The 19,389-nt window shown below is 40.0% G+C and overlaps 1 protein-coding gene across 3 annotated transcripts in view; it reads left to right on the forward strand.

Annotated features, from left to right (window-relative positions):
• The window catches only part of PARVA (parvin alpha), a 68,113-nt gene that overhangs the window by 28,057 nt on the left and 20,667 nt on the right, over positions 1–19,389 (forward strand). For 2 of the 3 annotated variants that reach the window (XR_012634523.1, XM_074918047.1), the window contains exons 2-5: positions 15,359–15,448; positions 15,548–15,618; positions 16,147–16,249; positions 18,101–18,241. Coding sequence is in view for 2 of the 3 variants with exons in the window: in XM_074918047.1 (XP_074774148.1) it covers positions 15,359–15,448; positions 15,548–15,618; positions 16,147–16,249; positions 18,101–18,241 (405 nt within the window). In the remaining variant the exon portion in view is untranslated. Of the gene's footprint in view, positions 1–4,472; positions 4,697–15,358; positions 15,449–15,547; positions 15,619–16,146; positions 16,250–18,100; positions 18,242–19,389 lie in introns of those variants that run through there. The other variant, XM_074918048.1, reaches the window with a different exon arrangement.

Consider the following 19,389-nt stretch of genomic DNA (forward strand, 5'->3'; position numbering starts at 1 on the left):
TACTCTTGCTGAGTAATATTTTTGTGCCACAAGAGAAATCTGCAGGAATTATGATTTAGGTCTGATCTGCATGCTAGTTTTATGTTGCTGAGATTCTGCTGACTTTGAGGTTGTATCTATATTTTCAGTAGCATTGCTGATGTTTAGATTTCAACCCAGCATAATTTACTTAGGAAATGAGAGGAGAGTAATTCCTGCACTCAGTTTAAAGTGTCAGCACATAACAAGTCAGCAAGCCTGGCTCCAGGAGAAAGTTGTAGACCTGAGTTTGTCATGATTTAATGGTAGGGAATGAGGCTTGCTTGTTAGGAGAGAGGCTGTATTATTGAGTGTTCCAAATGATCTGATTTTGTGTGTATGTACAGTTGTATTATAGTTTTGTTTATGACATATGGCATGGGAGAGCGTGCACGTTTATAGTGATAACATCATTCTCTTTCTCCTGTGTGTTTAGGGAGAAGATAACAGGTCTGCATGCATTCAGTAACACTTGGACCTTGCAAGGTGCACTACAGACAATGGTGACATACCGGGGGAGCTGGTATCCCTCAGGATCTTGTCAATGCATTTTTAGCCATTTGTCAGCTATATTATAGGTGAACCGCGTCGTGTCAATGTTTGGGGGTTTTTTTCAATCAACAGTCTCATTTTTTGCGTTTGCCACCTAGGTCTAGGTGGAATTGCCTGTTTTAAATGACGTTTGTCAACGTTCACCTGTGTTATTTGGGAAGGGCACAGTCTGATAATTTGCATGACTAAAAATATGACTGGTGTCTACCTCCTCCCTTTGCATTACGCTGTCTGTTTTGGAATTCTTCACTTCTCGATTTTCACCCTGGTGCATGGAGAGGGGAGGTTAAGTGTCACTCATACCTCAAAGCCACCCCCGAAATCCCAGATACCGGCCTCGTGTCATACTTTTGAGGACTGGGGAAGGCATGAAGGCAGTTTGGGGAGCCCTCTTTCCTCACTGCAGTTATACACCAGTAGATGGGCACTGCCAGATATCTGACCTATAATTTCTTGGTAATTTAGCGTTTTATGTGACTCCCAGTTTGTATTACTTCTGTTTCTGCTTATGTATAACGCATGAGTTCTGTCTTCTCATCTTCCATTTACGTGATTCCTGGCATTTTAAATTCAAGTAGATTAGATTTAGACTTTTTGTAATGAATCTGCATCATTTTGTGTTCTGCATACTCCTGAAATAGCCTGGGGGAGCCTGATAGACACAATTTATGTGTATCATTTACAGACATAAGAAAGCATCTGATTGGTTTAATCTTTCTTTTGTTAGCTCTCTCCTATAATTCTAATCACTATTTTACTGTGGCATTACACTGTTGAGGAAAGTATGATTTTTTGAAGGCAGGATGCTTGCTATATTTAGAAGTGGTGGTACTTAAAGGCAAACAGCTTCAAGGTCTTTACAGCAGATTTTCTCCTGCTGATTCTAGTGGTAGGTCAGATCATAGTTTGCAAGGTAGGAATGTATCTGACATGTATTTTACCAACAGTAAGTTTAATTCATCCATTTCTGGTATTATTTCCTTACTTCATCAGAATATGATGTAGGTGGCATGCTTCCGTGCAGCACTGAGCTCGACTGCTGTAAAGCAGTTTGTGTAGAAGCAGAAATGGATGCTGATACTCCAGTGCATTGTGTATGGCAAAGGAGAAGAAGGACTGATGAGATTTGGCAGTGTTTATTGCTGTGGTGGTGAGATGCTTGGAGTCTTCTACATGACGCCTAGGTCTCTGTCACTTTTGCACAGAGCAGAACGAAGGAGACAGAAGCATTAAGGACCCAGCCCTGTAATTTTCCAGTTGAAATCAATCAGTATAAAGAGTAAGCCAAATTATCTTCTGATACCAATCAGTGCTCTTCTGTTGGCTTTAGTAAGGCTGTGCCCATTTGCAGTAGCTGAGAATTAGGCTGTTGGTCCCTTCCCAACCTTTCTGATGACTTAACACAATTTTTTAAACATAAAAGTCTTGTTTCAGGTCTGGGTTGTTGGCTTATATGTTTAGATCGGAGCCATGTCAGTCCTCATGTAATCAACACTTTGAAGAAGATCCATGACTGAGGTTAGGTAAAAATGCATTTTTTTTTTCCTACTACTATCTGGATTTTCTCAGAACCTAGATAATTTTATCCCATTTGCATCAAACATGCAGGTAACTTTAGAATCCTGCATCTGTATTGTTTCTAGGGAAGCAAAATAAAATTACAAATGACAGTAATTGACATTACATGCTTTAATTAAATTTCCTCCTCTGTGAACCAAAACCTTTTAACCAAGTATTGCAGTGCTATTTCTGTATTTATTTGTTACATGGGTTAATGTGCTATGTGGCAGATACGGTATTTATCCATTTTCACAAATTAAGCTATCAGTGTCATGTTGCCTTTGAATTGTTTCCTGTATTGATGGCCAAAACCGCTTGAAAAAGACTTTAGTCTTCCCTGGCTATACTTCTGTTTTTACAAAGCTGAAAATTGCGGGGTTGAAAGTGAACCCTTAGGAACAGTTTGGGAAACTAGGCCCAAAGCATCTTACTAATCTGCTGCTTTTTTCCCTGCAGTGATCTCTGCTAAGGGAAGGGGGAAGTGCACAGGCTTTTTCAATGATGGTTTTGTTGTTGTTAGATTACAGGAACTAGAAATTAAGTCCCGCTTGAATTTATTTTTGTGGCAAGTGAAAACGGATTACAGAGAGTATGATTAGAAATTCCTCTACTTGGTCCCCAAGCTATGCACTTCAGACCTGCTATTGTCAGCTTCTCACCATGCCGAGAAAGCAGCGCTGCTTCAGCTAATTTGCGGCTTTCTTACTCTACTGGAACTACACCTGTTAGAACAGTTTACCTGGACAAGATCTTTTGGCTACTACTGTAGGTACGAAAATTCATCTTAAAATAGAAAAACTTGAATTTACCGTTTTTGTAAAATAGCTGGTTTTGTGCATGCAAAAAAAGTGCCACTTTATAAATAGGTATAAAAAACTGCTTATCAAATAGGTTGAATTGATGATGCACATTGCTGTGGCTTCAGACTCTATGAAAATTTCTGAATGTATAATCATGTTCAGCGTCTTCCGTGATGTTTCAAGTGGAGCGTGGTTTTCCTTTAGCTGTACTTACCTCCCAAATGGGATTGACATAATAAAGTATCTGGGACACTTATGGTTCTATTCAGAAATGAAGAAAAGGAAGCTTGGTAACAAACTCCCAGTTTAGTATTGTCCTGCAATTGAATGCTGTTATTCAGCGGTTCAGCAGTCCCGTCTCCTGGTGCCAGAAAGCAATGGGACTCCAGGAGTCGGAATGGGGAGCCCCATTACTACTTGTGAGTACAGCATGAAATAGGGCTGTTGGCAGGGGAGAGCTGCCTTCAGGAGTGACCCAGTAGCTGCAGACCGATGTGTATCAGACACTCCTTAGAACTGGCGAAGAATGTGGTTTCAGAATAGTGGTGAGAGCTCTGTCTCTTCCTGCAGGGAATCACATCTGATATGAAACCTGGGAGAGGAACGTTGTGTAGCACAGCTGAGTAACCCTAAACAATAAATACCTCTCCGTTCTCCGTACTTGCCTTTTGGCACTGATATTTCAAAATGCAGCTCAGTTGGAAACTAGAAAGGTAACCACTTTCCACAATTCAGAAATGAGCCAGGGATGTGTCACTTCCCTCATCCTGCTCCAAGTTGAAACAGACACTTAAACATTTTACAGCTTCTGAAAAGTTTTAGTCTGTAGAAAATTTCATAGCAATTTGATTTTTAGCCCAAGTAATTGCTTTAGATTATCTTTTCATCACTGTCTCTCTTTGGAAGGATGCGTAGCCCATAAAACTTTCTTCTTCATTTCTTACCAGTAGTTTATTATTTTTTTGATGGCTCATACCTTTCTTTTCCTCAGTTTTTTAGTTTTTTATATGCTTTGCTTGTTTTAGAGGTTAATCCTCATTCCACATGCGTTTTACTAATTATTTCAATAGGGAAGTATTTATAGAGAAAAGAATACTGTGATCAGAGCCTGAACTTGGTAATATCACATGTGCATCTCAATTCTGGCAACAGGATTCAAGGATTCTGTAGCTTTGGTTGACCAGCCTTTGTTTCACACACACACCAAAAAAAAAAAAAAAAAAAAAAAAAAAATCCAATATTGCCCTGTCGGTGCCTAGACCTATGCTTTGAGGGGAATTGTGGCTTTATTTAATTTTAAGGGAAAAATGTACAAGTTACCTACAGCAGAAACAGACTGCAGTTGGTAAAAAAGATGTGCTTTTACACTTGCTGTTTGAGTATTTTGTTCAGTTATAGGACTGATAACAAAAGCACACAGTCTAAACTGCATCCTAGCATTCACAATGCAACTTACCAAGCTGCGAAAAGCAGATTTAGTTTCTTTTGCAGATGGTCTATGAGTCTCATGTGGCATCATATTAAATTATATAGGCAGTCAGTCACTTGTTCTGAAGCGATGCTCTGAGCTGAGAGTTGTGATGTGCTTGGACCATTCTGTTGGAAAACAGGCTCTAAAGCTAATACAGCTTCTCTGAAGAACAGCAGCAAAGGGGCCTGCAGAGCTAGGGGCTGCAAACACCTTCAGGACTGCAGTTCTCCCTGTGATGCACTATGAGGGTGACCCAGCGACCCTACGATGGGCTGTGGAGCATTTTGCCCTAAAGGTAGGAGACTAGACTGACTCAGATATTTTTCATCTTCATTTCTGTGATACTTTAGGAGTGTTGTTTTATGACCTTGTGTTTTTGCAATGGCAGTAATTTTTGTTTTGTAATATTTTTAAGATAAGTATAGGAGTTTATTTTCTCCTTGCCCTTGTCAGGCTTCATTTTTCCTGGGTAAAAGAGGAAGAAAATAGAGTAGTTTGTGAATTTTGAATGCTATCTGTGAAAATATTTCTGCAATGTGAGTGATATAGAATTAGCTGTTTCATTCTAGTGGTATTTTGTAAGAGTATGTGTTTCTGTTAACTTCAGTTTGGTACAGATTCAGTCCTTAAGTAATGCTGGATCCAGTGTAAAAATAGTGATTTTTATCAGCTGAATTTCCACTCAGGGAAAGTTGCCATTTGTAGTGAAAAGCAAGCTTAAGAAAGCAATTTTCAAATGGGTTATGTGTCGTGCAATAGGTAAGTTTTAACGTTTATGATTATTAAAATGAAAATTTTGTAGCACTAAACACTTTCTTATAGGAATATTAACAAACTTATTTATGATATCAACAACGGAATGCTGAAGGTTATTTCTGGGGAAGTAAAACTCATTTAAGGTTATTTACTTGGATGATTGAACAATTTTTGGTGTGTTCACCTCTGGAGCAGGACATACAGCCACAGCTACTATTGGTATGACTGTTTTGCATGCTGAAAATGATACATCGGTAATGACAGCAACCCGGGAAATGCATTGAAGGGGTAGGAGTTTACACAGAGGAGTTTCCCTTGTCTGGCAGCACTTGACAGGTGGTAGCAAGTGCTGCTCCGAACCTACAGCTCGTTTGCGACCGCTCGGTTCCGACGGCTGCAGTGCGTGTGCAGCTCGGAGCCGAGGGTTTACACTTACAGCGCTGGTGCTGACATTGCTTGCAACTCGTTTCCTGATCAGAAACATGTGAACACCGTAATCAGATGAACAGTTCAGTAAGGTAATTTTTTGGAGACAGGGTATTTGTGAGTTGGAGCAGCTGCTTGAGTTTTATCAGGAAATGAGGAAGATCAGGAATGCACGGGAGGGTACCAGGCATTGCCTGTGAAAGGCAAAGCACGGGACTGGATGAAAGTCCTTACTACTGGTTATATGAAAAGAAGGGTGTTCTCTTTGCTATTACACAGGTTTGGGAAACGAGACACAAGTATTCCTGACCATTCTACATCAGCCTAAGTGTAACATTATAGACAGGTTTTTAAGGCTGTATTTCCAAGTGCCTAGCTTCCATTTTACAAGTCAAATTTGTGTCTCCAGAAAAGGAACATGTAAATATATCCCTTAGTCTAGAATTGTGTCACTTTCTGTCCTGCAGAGTGGGGATAATGCTATTTTCTTTTGTTGGTGGGGTGTTAAATGAACTAATTCTGATTAGGGAATTTGAGGACCTAGAATGGAAAGTGTGCTTTTATTTCCTGTGCAAATTGAGAGCTAACTCTGCTTTCCAAAGCCAAACATAGTTTCCAGTTTGTACTACCAAAGTCCTGTCCTGTCTTGCATCATCATCTTACACTTCTGTGTAAATATGTTTTAGCTGTTACCACAGCCATACTATTGATCACACCACGCTGTGATTTATGCCAGCTGACCCAAGTCCTCCCTCTAGTCAGGGATGCCACAGCCCTAATATATTCCTCTCTGTCCCTTGACCCTTCACACTGTATGACTAAGAACAGGAGGGCTTCCACACAACAGATGTGCATCTTGGTGATGCAAACTCATAGGAAATAAGGATGAGGACAGAAGTTTACCTTTTCTGTAGTCCTTTCTGTAGCAGTCCAAGTCTGAAGTTTTTCTGCTATCAAACACATTGGTCAAGAGAACCCCAAAGGGTAGTTTACTCTTCAGTATGCTAGACTATGTTATTTCTGCCATTTTAAGGTTTTATTTTCCTGCCCTTCACCAAATACACCCATTTTCTTTAAGAGTGTAGCGGGGTTTCTGTTGATCTAGCCAAAACCACAGCCCAGTTTTTCCATGTTGAAGGCCTGTCTTTAGATCCCAGTTCCCAAATTAGATCCTGATTCTGTCCTTGACAAGAAACTTTGATTCCCTAGGACATGATGCAGAGGCTTTTAGAAACCATCTGTGTCCTAGGCACAAACATTAAACATAGCAAGAAATGTAAAATCTTTAAAATGGAGTAAAACAAAAGAATTAGATGTTGCAAGTCAATTCTCATTTGTTGTACTGAATCTCAGAACCGTGGTTAGATGCTCAAGATTGATGCAGAACGTAGCAAAGCATGGACTGCAAGCTACCAGTTATGCAAATAAGTAATACAGCTGCATATTTGTATCCATTATTATTTTAATCTCTTCAGGTCACTCTTGTCCTATCTTCCTTATGTTTGCTACTTGTCTCAGCCTTGGTGTCACCCTCAAACTTCCATCTTGGTTGACTTTGATACCAAAGAAAGATCTTGAAGCATGAGGAACTCTCAGAAGATATTAAGGTGGTTTTGGTTTTCCCTTCTGGGATGTGGGAATACTTGGCCACTTACTACAGATCTTTTGACCCTTTGTCACAAAGTCATTCCTTGAAGGTGACCAGATGCTTATATTGAAACATAAGTAGCTCTAGGAACTACAGTTTGAAAATAGTGGCCATGTGTGATGCATAAACCAATTTGCAGTCCCTGAAAAAGAACTTTAACTTTCCAGTAAACGGAGTCATTTTTCTAATTACTAGTTCTAAGAACTAGTCATCTAGATTACTGAGATACAGTGGGTCTGACACTTAATTTTTTCTCCTTCAAAAACAAGGCTTATATACACAGAAAGAAAAGAGCAAGAAATCCAGGAAATCCTCAGCTTGCTACTAGTGTGCCCTCACATTCCTAAGAACTATTTTTGGGTTTCCTCTTAGGAATAGCTAGAACTTGTTGAGCTGGGAAAGACTTCTTGGAACAGATCTTTGGTTTTGTCTTTTCTGCATGAGCGCCTCTTGTTGATGTTGGAATGACTACTATTAGCTGGTTGGTGATTCAGAGAACAAGGCAAGTCAGTCCTATAAAATCGGCTTCTCCACTCCACAATATTTGGAAAAAATGGTTGCAGCAAGCTGGTGAACATATAGGATTAACAATTGCCTCCACTTGCTTCGGGTTAGGACTATGCCAAGAGGTCTGTCTGGCTCTCTTCTGGATGTTGCTACTGCAGATTTGGTATAGCTCAAGAAATACCGAAATATTGGTGAGGGGGATACAAATGCTCTCCTTTCTGTCTCCATATACCCCCAAGCACTCCATGCAGTCCTGAGTACTCTCAATAAATCAGTGCTGCGATCTCTCAGTGAACATCTCAATCAATATGAGATCTTAGCTGTCAAAGGATTTGTTTCGATAAAATATTTTGCATTTAGAGATGCCATATGCAGACCAGCTAACAACCTGTAGGTACCTTTTGCACAAAAAGCCTACCAACGTATCTGTGGCTGTTCAAAGAGTTTTCAGGCTGAGATCAGATTCAGTGCAGCACGTTTTGATAAGGACTCAAAATGGTCACGGCCTTTCCCATACACATGGTTCGTTCTTCACTGGGGGGAAAAAAAACCTGTCATTTGAACTCCTGTTGGTATTTGTTCCCAACACCGTCTCTTGGATTTTTTTCAGTTCACCCCTATAGGGTGACAGGCTTTCCAAAACATCTGCAGATACTGCTTATGTATTTTAAAAGATGTGTTGAGAGGATAGTTGAAGGAATGACTGGAATGACTGGCATCTGTGTTAGGTTGGTGCTGCACCACTTAATACCTCTTAGAAACTACAGGAAAATTCAGAGAAAGAACCTTCATCCCAAATGAAATGTGAAAGATGTAAGGCTTGATGAAGTTACTTGTGACATGGTGAAGAAAATCACAAGTACTCTTTAAAAGGACTGTTTGCTCCCTGTTTTGTTATTGTTTTTTACCTACTCAGACCAGAGATCTGTCAGTCTATGGAGGGTTATTTTTCCCTGCTAATTGCAAAAAAGAAAGGAACAGCAATGAGGTACTTTAGAGTAGCTTTGGGCTTTAAAGAAAGTTCAAGGCAATACGTGATTAATTTGTGTTGCATACATGAGAATTAAATTATAGCATTTCTCCCATTCATTTTTGTGAACACCATTTCTCCCGTTCTTTTTGTGTGTATGCCATGTTTGGTTTAATGGAGAAATGAGAAAAGAAAATAGATTCTTTTTTGGAGAGTGGGTACTAATGCAGTAACATTAAAGGCAGGCACATTGTTGTCAGCCAGTTTGCATATTTATTTACTTTTACAAATGGTTGGCTTGGAGTCAGCAGTTAATGGAATGAGAATGATGTTCCTGTACAGATCATTTCCTGAGAAACATTTTCAATTACAAACATATCTCTGCTTTTCTTTCCTCATTTGTTATGTCTTGGAGAATAAATGGGGAGTAGCATTTACAACTTAAGGTTTATGTTCTGAAGACAATTTTAACAATGATCCCCACATAAAAAGGCCCCTTTGTAGTTGCAGACATATGTTTATGATGTTTTGTGCTGTGAATATCAAATTTCTGGTGGACGCTGTGTCACACTCTGCAAACTTGTAAACATCTATAAATCCATTGGATCATTTTAGTACCATGTGTAATGCAGATTTATTGTCTTTTGTGTGGATTTCTTTTGTTTCGGAGTTAAAGCTGAGCTGCCAGAATCCATATTGGATGAATTATATATTTAAGAAAATTAGGCAGTACCATTTTAGATTAATATTTTCTTTTCCCTTTGTGGACTTACAAGATGCACACACACAAGCCTCAGAAAATAACATTTTGGATGGATGACCCAGAAAGCAGTTGCATAAGTTTGCTTGACTAAATAGTGTCATTCTGTAAAAGCTTAAACTAGGACTTTTTGAAAATGGTTTTGCTGTTTTTTCTCTCATTCTCTGACCAAGTTAGGTTATTTGGTTCTCTCTTCACGTTTGCCAGTACAAATTCAGAATTACTCCACTGGAGTTGTATCAGGGTATACAACTGGAGTATGTGAGGAGGAATAGGAATCACACTGAGCCAGTGAACTTGTGTAAATCAGCATAACTCCAGTGAAATCCGTGTGGATACAGTCGTTTACACTCCAGTCTGCATTGCAGACTGTCAAGTCAGTGGCAGTAAAGCTGCTCTTGGGCACAACTGGTACAAAAGCAAGACATCAAGATCATGAGCATTTATCAGAAATTTGCACCCACCCAGTAAAGAGAATATGAAACCAAACCCGATTCATCTGAATTTGTCTCAGCTATAATCGAGTGAATAGTTCTGCCTTACACAAGATCAGTAAAGACATTTCTTATTGAAAATCAGCATTTTTCTGACTGGCTGTAACTTATGGCTACATACGTAAACATCTGTAGTATAAGCAAGCTTGTTTGAATATGGGTGTGCATCCAAATACCCAGGGTTGCTCTGGCAATATGGTGTCTGTAGCCAGCCTTCCAAGCTGTGCTTGTTCCAGGAAAGTGTAGCGTAAGGTGGAGACATGGCATGTGGAGCTGCTGTCTACCGGAGCGGTTTACAATATCACGTAGTTTGTCCTTTGACTTTTTATAGAAAGCTTAAACTCCTGGAGTCGTGTGACCGTGTGACTCAGCTTCCACAAAGAAACCCCCCCCAACCCAAAACAAAGTCTTTGCAAGCTTAAAAATGGCAGAGAAGACCTTGGATGGAAAACCCTTACATTAAAGAAAGAAAGGCAGTTAAAGAACTGCAGAAGTGTGTGTGTATATTTCTGTAGGTGTGTATGCATGTATTTAAATCTCCTAGTTTTGGAAGATTGAGGTTAGAAATGTTGTGTCACTGCGCTCCTCCAGCATTAGGGTTCAGTTCTAGTTAGTCACAGACTTTCAGAATCTGTCTGTTAGTGTTGTAGCACTTGAGTAATTTTAGTTTTGTAAGTACGGAATCAATTATATGGAAAGACATGGCTGTAGCACTCAGAGGAGCGACCATTTAACACTACATCTTGCTGTATTTATTTTATGATTCATTGGATAGATATGCTAAAATACGTCTAAACCACAGAGAGTGCATTGGGTGATGTGGCATTTCTGAGCTCAGTTAAATAATAGGATGCGTTTTATTCAAATCAGAATAACATTAAGCCCTGAATACTAAACAGGGGAGCAAAAAGCCTTCAGCACACAAAATAAACAAGTAAAAAACCCAAATGAAACTGTCTAATAAATACAATGTGGAGCAACAGGCTGCATGTACTAGAGGAATTAAGCCAATTTAAACCGTATGGGCAGTACTCCACTTTCATAGAATCATAGAATCATTTAGGTCAGATGTGCTCGGCGTCCAGCAGTTTCAATGGCAGTTGGATGCGTGCATCAAAGGGCAAAGCCTGGCTCGGAGCACCCGCATGGATTTGATAGCATAGGTTTATGACCTTGTAATCCTAGAGCATCTAAACCAGTAAGAACTCTATCCAGCTTAAAATAGCTGCTGTAGTTGCTGTTGATACAAGCTTGTGGGCTCCCCAGCTCTGGGGCCAAATTTGGTGCTGGCATGATAGGAGGAAGTCTGTTGACAGCTGATAGCAGCGGAGTTGCACTTGATGACATCATAACAAATTTGACATGTGGAGCTGAATCAGAAGTCTGAGCAGAAGTGTCCATTTCTTATCCAGAGTTAAAACGAACTTTCACGTCGAGATTTGTCTGGCCCACGTGTAACTGTTGCTTTTAAGGGTCTTCCTTTAAAAGTACATTCAACCCCCAGTTCCACTCAGCCTGGTGACTGTAAAAAAACCATGAAAGACTGGATTTTCCTCTCATGCCCAAAAGGATAAAGTCCCTAATCATGCCAACGTAAGCACGATGAAAACAAGCCCCACGGTAGCCAACACACCGGGCTGTATCTGGGCTGCAGCAGAGGGTGAGAACAGGAAGGTGTTCTTCAGTCTAACGGTGGGGCTGTCCGGTGGCCAGGCGTGCCTGATGTCACGCAGACGACTCAGTGGATACTGCCCTGCAGAGGAGCTGCCGTGGGTCCCCGTGCACTGCTCTGCCTCCGGGCAACTGGTCTGGTATAAATGACCTGCTGCAGCTATGTCCCCTCTTCCCCTCCTGGGTCTGCTCACTGTCAGACTCGGAGTGGGGATCTTACCGATGCTCCAAATCATTCCTCAGAGTATTTCAAGAAATTAGATGATTTTATTTTAATTTCAGCTGCTGCAGAAATTGTCTCAAACCTGTGTGCTTTGTTTTTATTGAAATACTTAATTGCTGAAGTGATTTTCATGAAAATTAATTATAACAAATTAATGAAAAGCAGCTGAAAAATGGATTCCTCTGCTGAAACTGTGGTATGCAAACTCTTAACCTCAATCACATTTTTGTGGTTCCTCTATAAACACCTGAGTATAATAGTGGTTTGTCATGGAACGTTTTTGATAGAAATTTTTAGAAAGTGAGGCTATACTACATAATACCTTTTCTCTCCCTTTATGTACAGCTTGATATAATTCATGTGTTCTTACCTGCTCCTTTTAGTAGTCTTAATAATCTGTCGCTAAATCTTTTCAGTATTGGGAAAGAAATGAAAAAGATGCTATCAGGCTCGGGGTTTCTCCATCATGTTTTCTGTTTGTAGGGGACAGGAGGGCAGGAGGAGTCTTTATTACAGGCCTAATACAAACCTTGGGCATGGGTTGTGCACTGCAGGATGCAGTGGCTGAGGAGGAGCTGTCCTCTGGCAAACTGGATCCATCTGGGATCTTGGGTCATCCGGAGGTGTGCTGGGTACGTTCTGCGTGTGGCTTGGGCAGGCGTGAGAAATACTGGCGGTTCGAGTGACCTGCCTGGGGGAACAAAAGCACCGCTGGTGTATACCTGTGTACAGCAAAGCAGCACTTAGGCCGGGCTGTACAATAAATACAACACTTGCAGGGCATTCTGGAACAGTGTATTAGTTTTTCTTGTGTATTTATTATTATTTTATTTGTATTTTATGTTCCCTTTCCATGCAAAGATAGGGTGTTATTTTGTTTGCTTTATTTTCAGAAACTCTGATAGTATGATGAAAGTTATGTTATTAAAAGTAGAATTTAATAGTTGTGCACAGTGGAGGACAACTATGGGGAGGTTCAGTGGGCCTTGTAAAGAATGCCTTAAAACATTCAGCCTTGAAAGGCCCACCCAGTCTCCCTGGAGAAGTGTCAGTGAGCTCTGCCAGTGGGTTGCTCTCTGGAGAGAGGAGCCAAAATCTTTCCCCCCTGTCCTTCACTAGGAAAATAAGCTGGGTGCTTCCTTCAGTGTGTCTCGCTCGAGCAGAGCATCCAGCCCTTTGGGATGGGAGAGATCAGTGGAGGCAGTTGGCTTGAACAGATTTTATTTACTATGCTCCCTCTTGGGATTGATGTGAAAAAAATGTTTGCTGCCTAGGAACCTTTGTGTGGAAGTCGTCCATGCACTGAACATTTCAGAACAGAAAGACCTCCACATGGAAGTCTTCTATCCACTGACATTTTTATGCCCATAACCATTTTGAACCAAAATTAAAAAAAAATAAAAATCAAAGAGGTTAATAAAACCAGCAATGATTTTCTCTAAGGAGTGCTAGCAGTTCAAAAATTGCCGTTAAGTGTAAACAGTTCCTGAGATTGTACATGCTAGACCAAATTCATCCTTTCCATAACTCCTCAGAACTCAGTGGACTTACATGAGGGATTAATTTGGTCCATTGCTCTCAGCCATCAGTTTCAGAGGATATACAACAATCGAGGGAACTATTATTGTCAACATTATTTTACAACTTTTTAGAGCTCCTCAGTGTTTGTATTTTACAGATACATAAGCAGGGTGAATGTGTGGGGTGAAGTTAGTGTTTCAGTATTGAAGGCAAGGATTTTTCATAGTTATTTCTGTACAAATAAAAGTAATAAGCATTCTACCAGCCTTATTGCTATGAATCTCACATAGATGCCTGAATACAGCTACACGCACTCTAGAAATGTGCACAGGCATTTCATCTGGCAGAGCACAAAACATTTCACAAAGCACAGAAAATACTTGGAAAGTCTTAAGTACTGTTATCACACCAACTGACTAATTATCTCAGTGTTCATGTGGAACTTAGCTGTACTTACTACACACGGGAAGTTAAGGCAGCAAGGTAAAACTGTTTTCCAAAAGCTAACTTACAAGGCAGCCACGGGGACAGGAACAAAGCACAAGGTCCCTTTATACTTTTCTGTTTTCTCTGAACCTAAATTGTTTCTGTAGTTTTCAAATTAAACTGAGGAAAGCTTCAGGTAGTATATCTGAAATGTTAAATGGTAAATCTGCATCTGCATATAAATCATATATTTTAGTTCATGTCAGAAGGTGTATACAGTTACCGGAATCTTTAGGATGCATGCAGAATGGTTGAATGAAGTTTTTTAGGTTTAAACTCTGACTGGAGCAGTTGTATTGTTGTTGTAACCAGTTCTATTAAAGGTCTGTACACTGGAAAACAAGTGGTCAAAACAACATTACTTACTTGTCATTCATAAGACAGCGACTTATGAGGTACAAACTTGATCACCAGAGTGGGTCCTCTCCCTGCACAGTGCGTTGTGTTCCTCCGTAGTGGTGGAATTAGCGTACTGGGTTGTTTGTATTTATTCTCTTCTGTTACGGAAGCATGTTTGGGCAGTGAAGGAAGCGTTTTGTCTTTGCAGCCTATTACGGTTTGGGTCACCTGGAGGAATGAATGAAGTTGCTCTGAACTGTACCGGGTACAGAACCTGTACGGCACAGAACTAGTGGCAGGGCTGCCTTCACACTTCTCTGGATCTCTCTGCTCCTGTGTTCTCAGACCATGTATTATAAGAACATTGATTTTTGCAGTGTTAGGGGACTTTGGCTGAGCAAGAACTCATCCATATTTCCTGACGACGGTGGGCATCTCCAAACTGTGGGATCGTGGATTACTTCCTCATTCCTGTGTCCAGATTCTTTCCCAACCCGTGTCTGAACTCTGCACAAAGGCAGTACTTTCGTGGGTTCATCATCTTACACCTGTGTCCTGCTGCCATGGTTTCCGCTAAAGAAAGCCCAAGAACACAGGCCAGAAGCATCCCACAGTCTGCTGTAGTTGGTCTGTGACCTGAACAGCGGAGGTAGCTGTGTGCTGCGCCTGCACCTTCGGTCCTAAAGGGCCTGTCAGTCTGGCAGCTCCTGTGTGGTGGATATATAGCGAGACCCAGCTCTTCTGAAGTATCTAAACTTGCAGCATCTCCAGAGCAAGGGTGACATTGCTGAGAGCAGTAATCATTTCCCTCAGCTAAAATGATTCATTAGTGTTAAAATGTCAAAACTATTAAAATGCAAGGGAACCTTTTAAAATTTGAGGACAGTGGGCCTTATCCTGGAAAAGGGCTGAGGAAATTGCATTGATTCCCGTCCCATTATCCATGCAAAATCTACTCATACAAGTAAAGGTTTGTTGGCTGGGCCTCCCATTTTTGTTAGCTATGTTTTATTGCTGTAATTACACCTAGTGGCTTAGCTAATAGAGTCATGTTCTTACAAAGAAATTAAGACAATTAATGCTACTTTTAGCAAGAGTGAAATAGTAAGTAAAATTGAATTGAAATTTGACCAAGCTCTTCTTTTTTATTTCCTAGTATCTGAATTACAGGAAGAAGGAATAAATGCCATTAACTTACCTCTCAGTCCAATTCCATTCGAACTAGACCCTGAGGACACTATGCTAGGTAATTCACAACAATTTTACATCTCAACGTAAAAGCTTGATGTAAAATAAAGTGTCATGCCTGTAATAGTTTCTAATATCTTTCTTTTAAACCTTCCAGAGGAAAATGAAGTCCGAACAATGGTTGATCCAAATTCAAGAAATGACCCAAAATTACAAGAACTAATGAAGGTAATGAAAAGCATGTAAACACTTTCAGAAAAGTGAAACTATTTTTAAATCTATCCATGCTTCTTTCATTTGAGCACTTCAAAGCACTGTTTAGATATTAATTAAATGAAACCGCGTGGTGCGTACATCCCAGTGAAATGGACAGGTCATTTGTTGCAGTACCTTTTTCTAGATATGGCACAGAAATACTTAAGAATTTGGATTAAAATCCTGAGTTCAGATTCTTAGTCCCATCCCACCCCCAATCTAAGATCATACTGACTTCCCTCATAGTCTTTGTGATTCTTGGGGTTGGAACTTGAGCAGAAAGTTTCATCATAACCGATTTCAATACCTTTTGCTGACACAGCCACCTTAAAAGAATCCTTCCTATTTTCTTCTGATGGTCTTTCAGACTGATTGTATTTTGAGCCATTGCAGCTTTGGTATTCTTTCTGCTAAACAGTTTCATCATTGTACAAAATGACATGTGTTTTAAATTGCAAATGAATAGTGTATAATACTGCCAAATTTGTGTTTCCCATATAGGTATTAATTGACTGGATTAATGATGTGTTGGTAGGAGAGAGGATTATTGTGAAAGACTTGGCTGAAGACCTGTATGATGGACAAGTATTGCAGAAATTATTTGGTAAGAAAAAAATATATGTGCATGCTGTTGGGGCACTTTGTCAGTAAGTAGATCACTTGTTCCTACTTAGAAGCTTTGGTATCATCTTACATTTATGCCACAAAGTGATATAAAAATAGCATTGTATTATGAAACCCTTGAGCAATGGGCTGTATGCACAATCCTTATAGCTACAGTGCGATGTGTGGTGCTGTGTAGTTGATGAGAACAGCATAAAGCCTACCTGGGGTGCTAGAGAGGGAGGGTTCTTGTCTTGGCAGCAGTATACACTCCAATTAAATTTATTATCTGCATATGTGCTGTACAAACTTAACCGTGTTACAAGTGGAAAGTAAGTTTGAAGGCAAGGGTATTTTCAGTACAATGGTGGATGTTTTTAATCTCTGCTGGTTCCATACTGTAGTTTATTCACATCGCGAAGTTCCTCTGGAAAGTTGGAATTTCTTTCTGATTTGATGTCTGGCTTTTAACGTTCCTGAGGTAAATGGTACCCGGTGGACTGCGAACTGAGCTTCAGCTGAGAAACAGATAGAGAAAAGCAACTGCTAATGCAGAGCTGGCATGTGCTTTTTTAACTGTTGGCTTGGAAGCCATTTTCTTAGTTATTACAGCTCATAAAGTCTCCAGTAAATTTCTTTTCAGTATCTTAAATGAATCTTGAAACATCATGTGAGCACTTCTAATAAAGACTACACAGACTATTCCCTTCTATGAATGGTTAAGCTATTTAATATATTGTGATGGACTGGATATGCCCCAGACTGAGCAATTCGATTCTCATGGGCAGACCTCCAGTGGCTTCACCCAACCCCCCAAAAACGCATATCAGATACGGCCTGACTCTACGTGTGTGTATACTGATCCAGCACTTATTGATTTCAGTGAAATCTTTTCCATTACTCTTAATTCCTTATGGATCAGGTCTCTGCTAACTAAAGACTTTGGTCTTGCTGTGAGACTGTGCACAGACTGATTTCTGTGGAGGCACAAGAAACCCGTATCTCTTAATTATCTCTTAATGAGATACTTTCCATTATCTCTTAATAAGATATTCTTTCATAGAACTAAATTGATAGGTGACCAAGCATTTTGTTTCTGGTGTTGTTATCAGGGAAATTTTACTGCTAGATGTTCTTTGCTTTAATGGTAAACATAAGCCGTGTGTGTAATACTCCTAGCAATCTGTACTAATTATTAACAAACCAATTCATAAAGTATTTTAAAATCTACTGCAAATTTTGCCTCTGGAAATTCTGTTATAGTTTCATAGAAAGAAATTGCTTAAGGTTTTAGTTGCTTTCATACCTTCAGAAATACTTGTTTGCATTTTTTGGGTGCATCTGCCACCTCTATGAATATGGTGTCACGTAACTTTTATCATCAAATGGGCTGAGTAAAATTTTTAAATCTCCTGACTCTGAGGGAGAAGCCATGAGGCTGAGACTGGTGAAACAAATCTTCTTAAAGTTAGTATCTGTTTCCTAGGTTTGATGGCCTGCTGTACAACACGCTTGCATACAGAATACCCTTTATCCAGTACCAACAGAAGTAATGGGCCTTACTTCCGAGTCTGGTGTTCCCTAAAGGGAGCTGCAGCAAATATTTGTTAGCCAGTAATGTGGCTTTCATTAATACTTGGCCTTTCCCTTGGCACTGGGTAAATAAAGCAAAAATGTGAACTGTATCTTTAGGAGTGTGGGGGGAAAGTGGTTCTGGAAGGAAAACCAGATAATTTTAAAACTAGGAAGTCTTAATATCTCCTGAATGTACATCTGGGTGCATGGAATGTCTTTGTGTTCTTCGTGGAGTTGACAATGGTTTGTCTTGGGTTTTCTTCTATTATCACTTCAGAGAAACTTGAAAGTGAGAAGCTGAATGTTGCTGAAGTTACTCAGTCTGAAATTGCTCAGAAACAGAAGCTACAGACAGTGCTTGAAAAGATCAATGAAACCCTTAAACTCCCCCCAAGAAGCATTAAATGGAACGTTGACTGTAAGTTGTGTGTTTTCTATGCAGTTCTCATTTGTTGACAGCCCAGAGTTTATAGCTACTATCCGGAATTCTGAAATATCCGACGATAAGGGAAGGCTGTATTTATGGTAGGAGCTGCTCTGCAGGGCACTTCCAGATGTGGTACGCTCTACCCTCGTTACTGGTGTTCAACCTCCAACTTAAATAAACTGTCTTTTCAGAGTCTGTCAAAGTACGGTATTTCTGCTCTTAAGTTCATATCCATGCAAGCTTAAATTTGCTGTTACTAAATTGGTTTGTTTGAACAGCTGAGTACCTGCATAAATGTAGGAGATACAACAGAAGGAGAGTCAGGTCCTAGGACTCTTTGTGTAAAATTTTCAGCATTAATATGAGTAATATTTCTGATCATTTAAACCTAAAGCTGAACTACTGATTTTGAATACAAAATTCTCATCGAGATCAGGACTCCACTCTTCCTGTTTTATTGTATTAAAATGAACATAGTAATATCTAATAGAAATACCCTTAGTGGCCCAACACAAGACATTTTAGTGTATATGTGCTGCTGAAAGCAGGTTATCATCAGTTTTAGAAAAATAGACCTCTTAATCTGTTTTAAGTTTGTATCCAGAATCATTTCACGCTGGTGAATACCTTGACCAGTATATAGCAGTTTCCCTGTCTCCTCTACCTGTCTTGAGCTGAGCTGGTTTGTATCCTGTTCCATTCACAATAAATTAGTGAGAGGGAGAGAAATAGCTCAAGGGAGGAAGAGTGAACATTAGGCATCTCTGACTTTCCCCTTGGTGTGGTTGCACTGGGTTTTCTGTCCCCATCTCTCTTCAGCATCTCCTCAGGTTTTTTCCATTCTCTGTTAAGCAGCTGGAGGCAGGGTGTTTGGAGCGGCCTGACAATTTAACTTCTAGTTTTAATTTAATGTTTTACATGTGTTTTAGAGCTAAAGTAGAGATAGACAGCAGCAGCTGGAGCCAGCTGTAGCACACACCAGTGCTAGGCAGACAGACATCTTTCTAGTGCTTGGCTAAAGCACCTCATCCGTGACCACTGGCACCCCTGCAAAATTTGACAGAGATACCACATTTTATATGAATGGGTATCTCCATGGCATAGCTGAGACTTGCATTGGAAGATAGTGAAGGACATTT

Source organism: Athene noctua, chromosome 14, assembly GCF_965140245.1.
Source record: "Athene noctua chromosome 14, bAthNoc1.hap1.1, whole genome shotgun sequence".
NCBI lineage: Eukaryota > Metazoa > Chordata > Aves > Strigiformes > Strigidae > Athene > Athene noctua.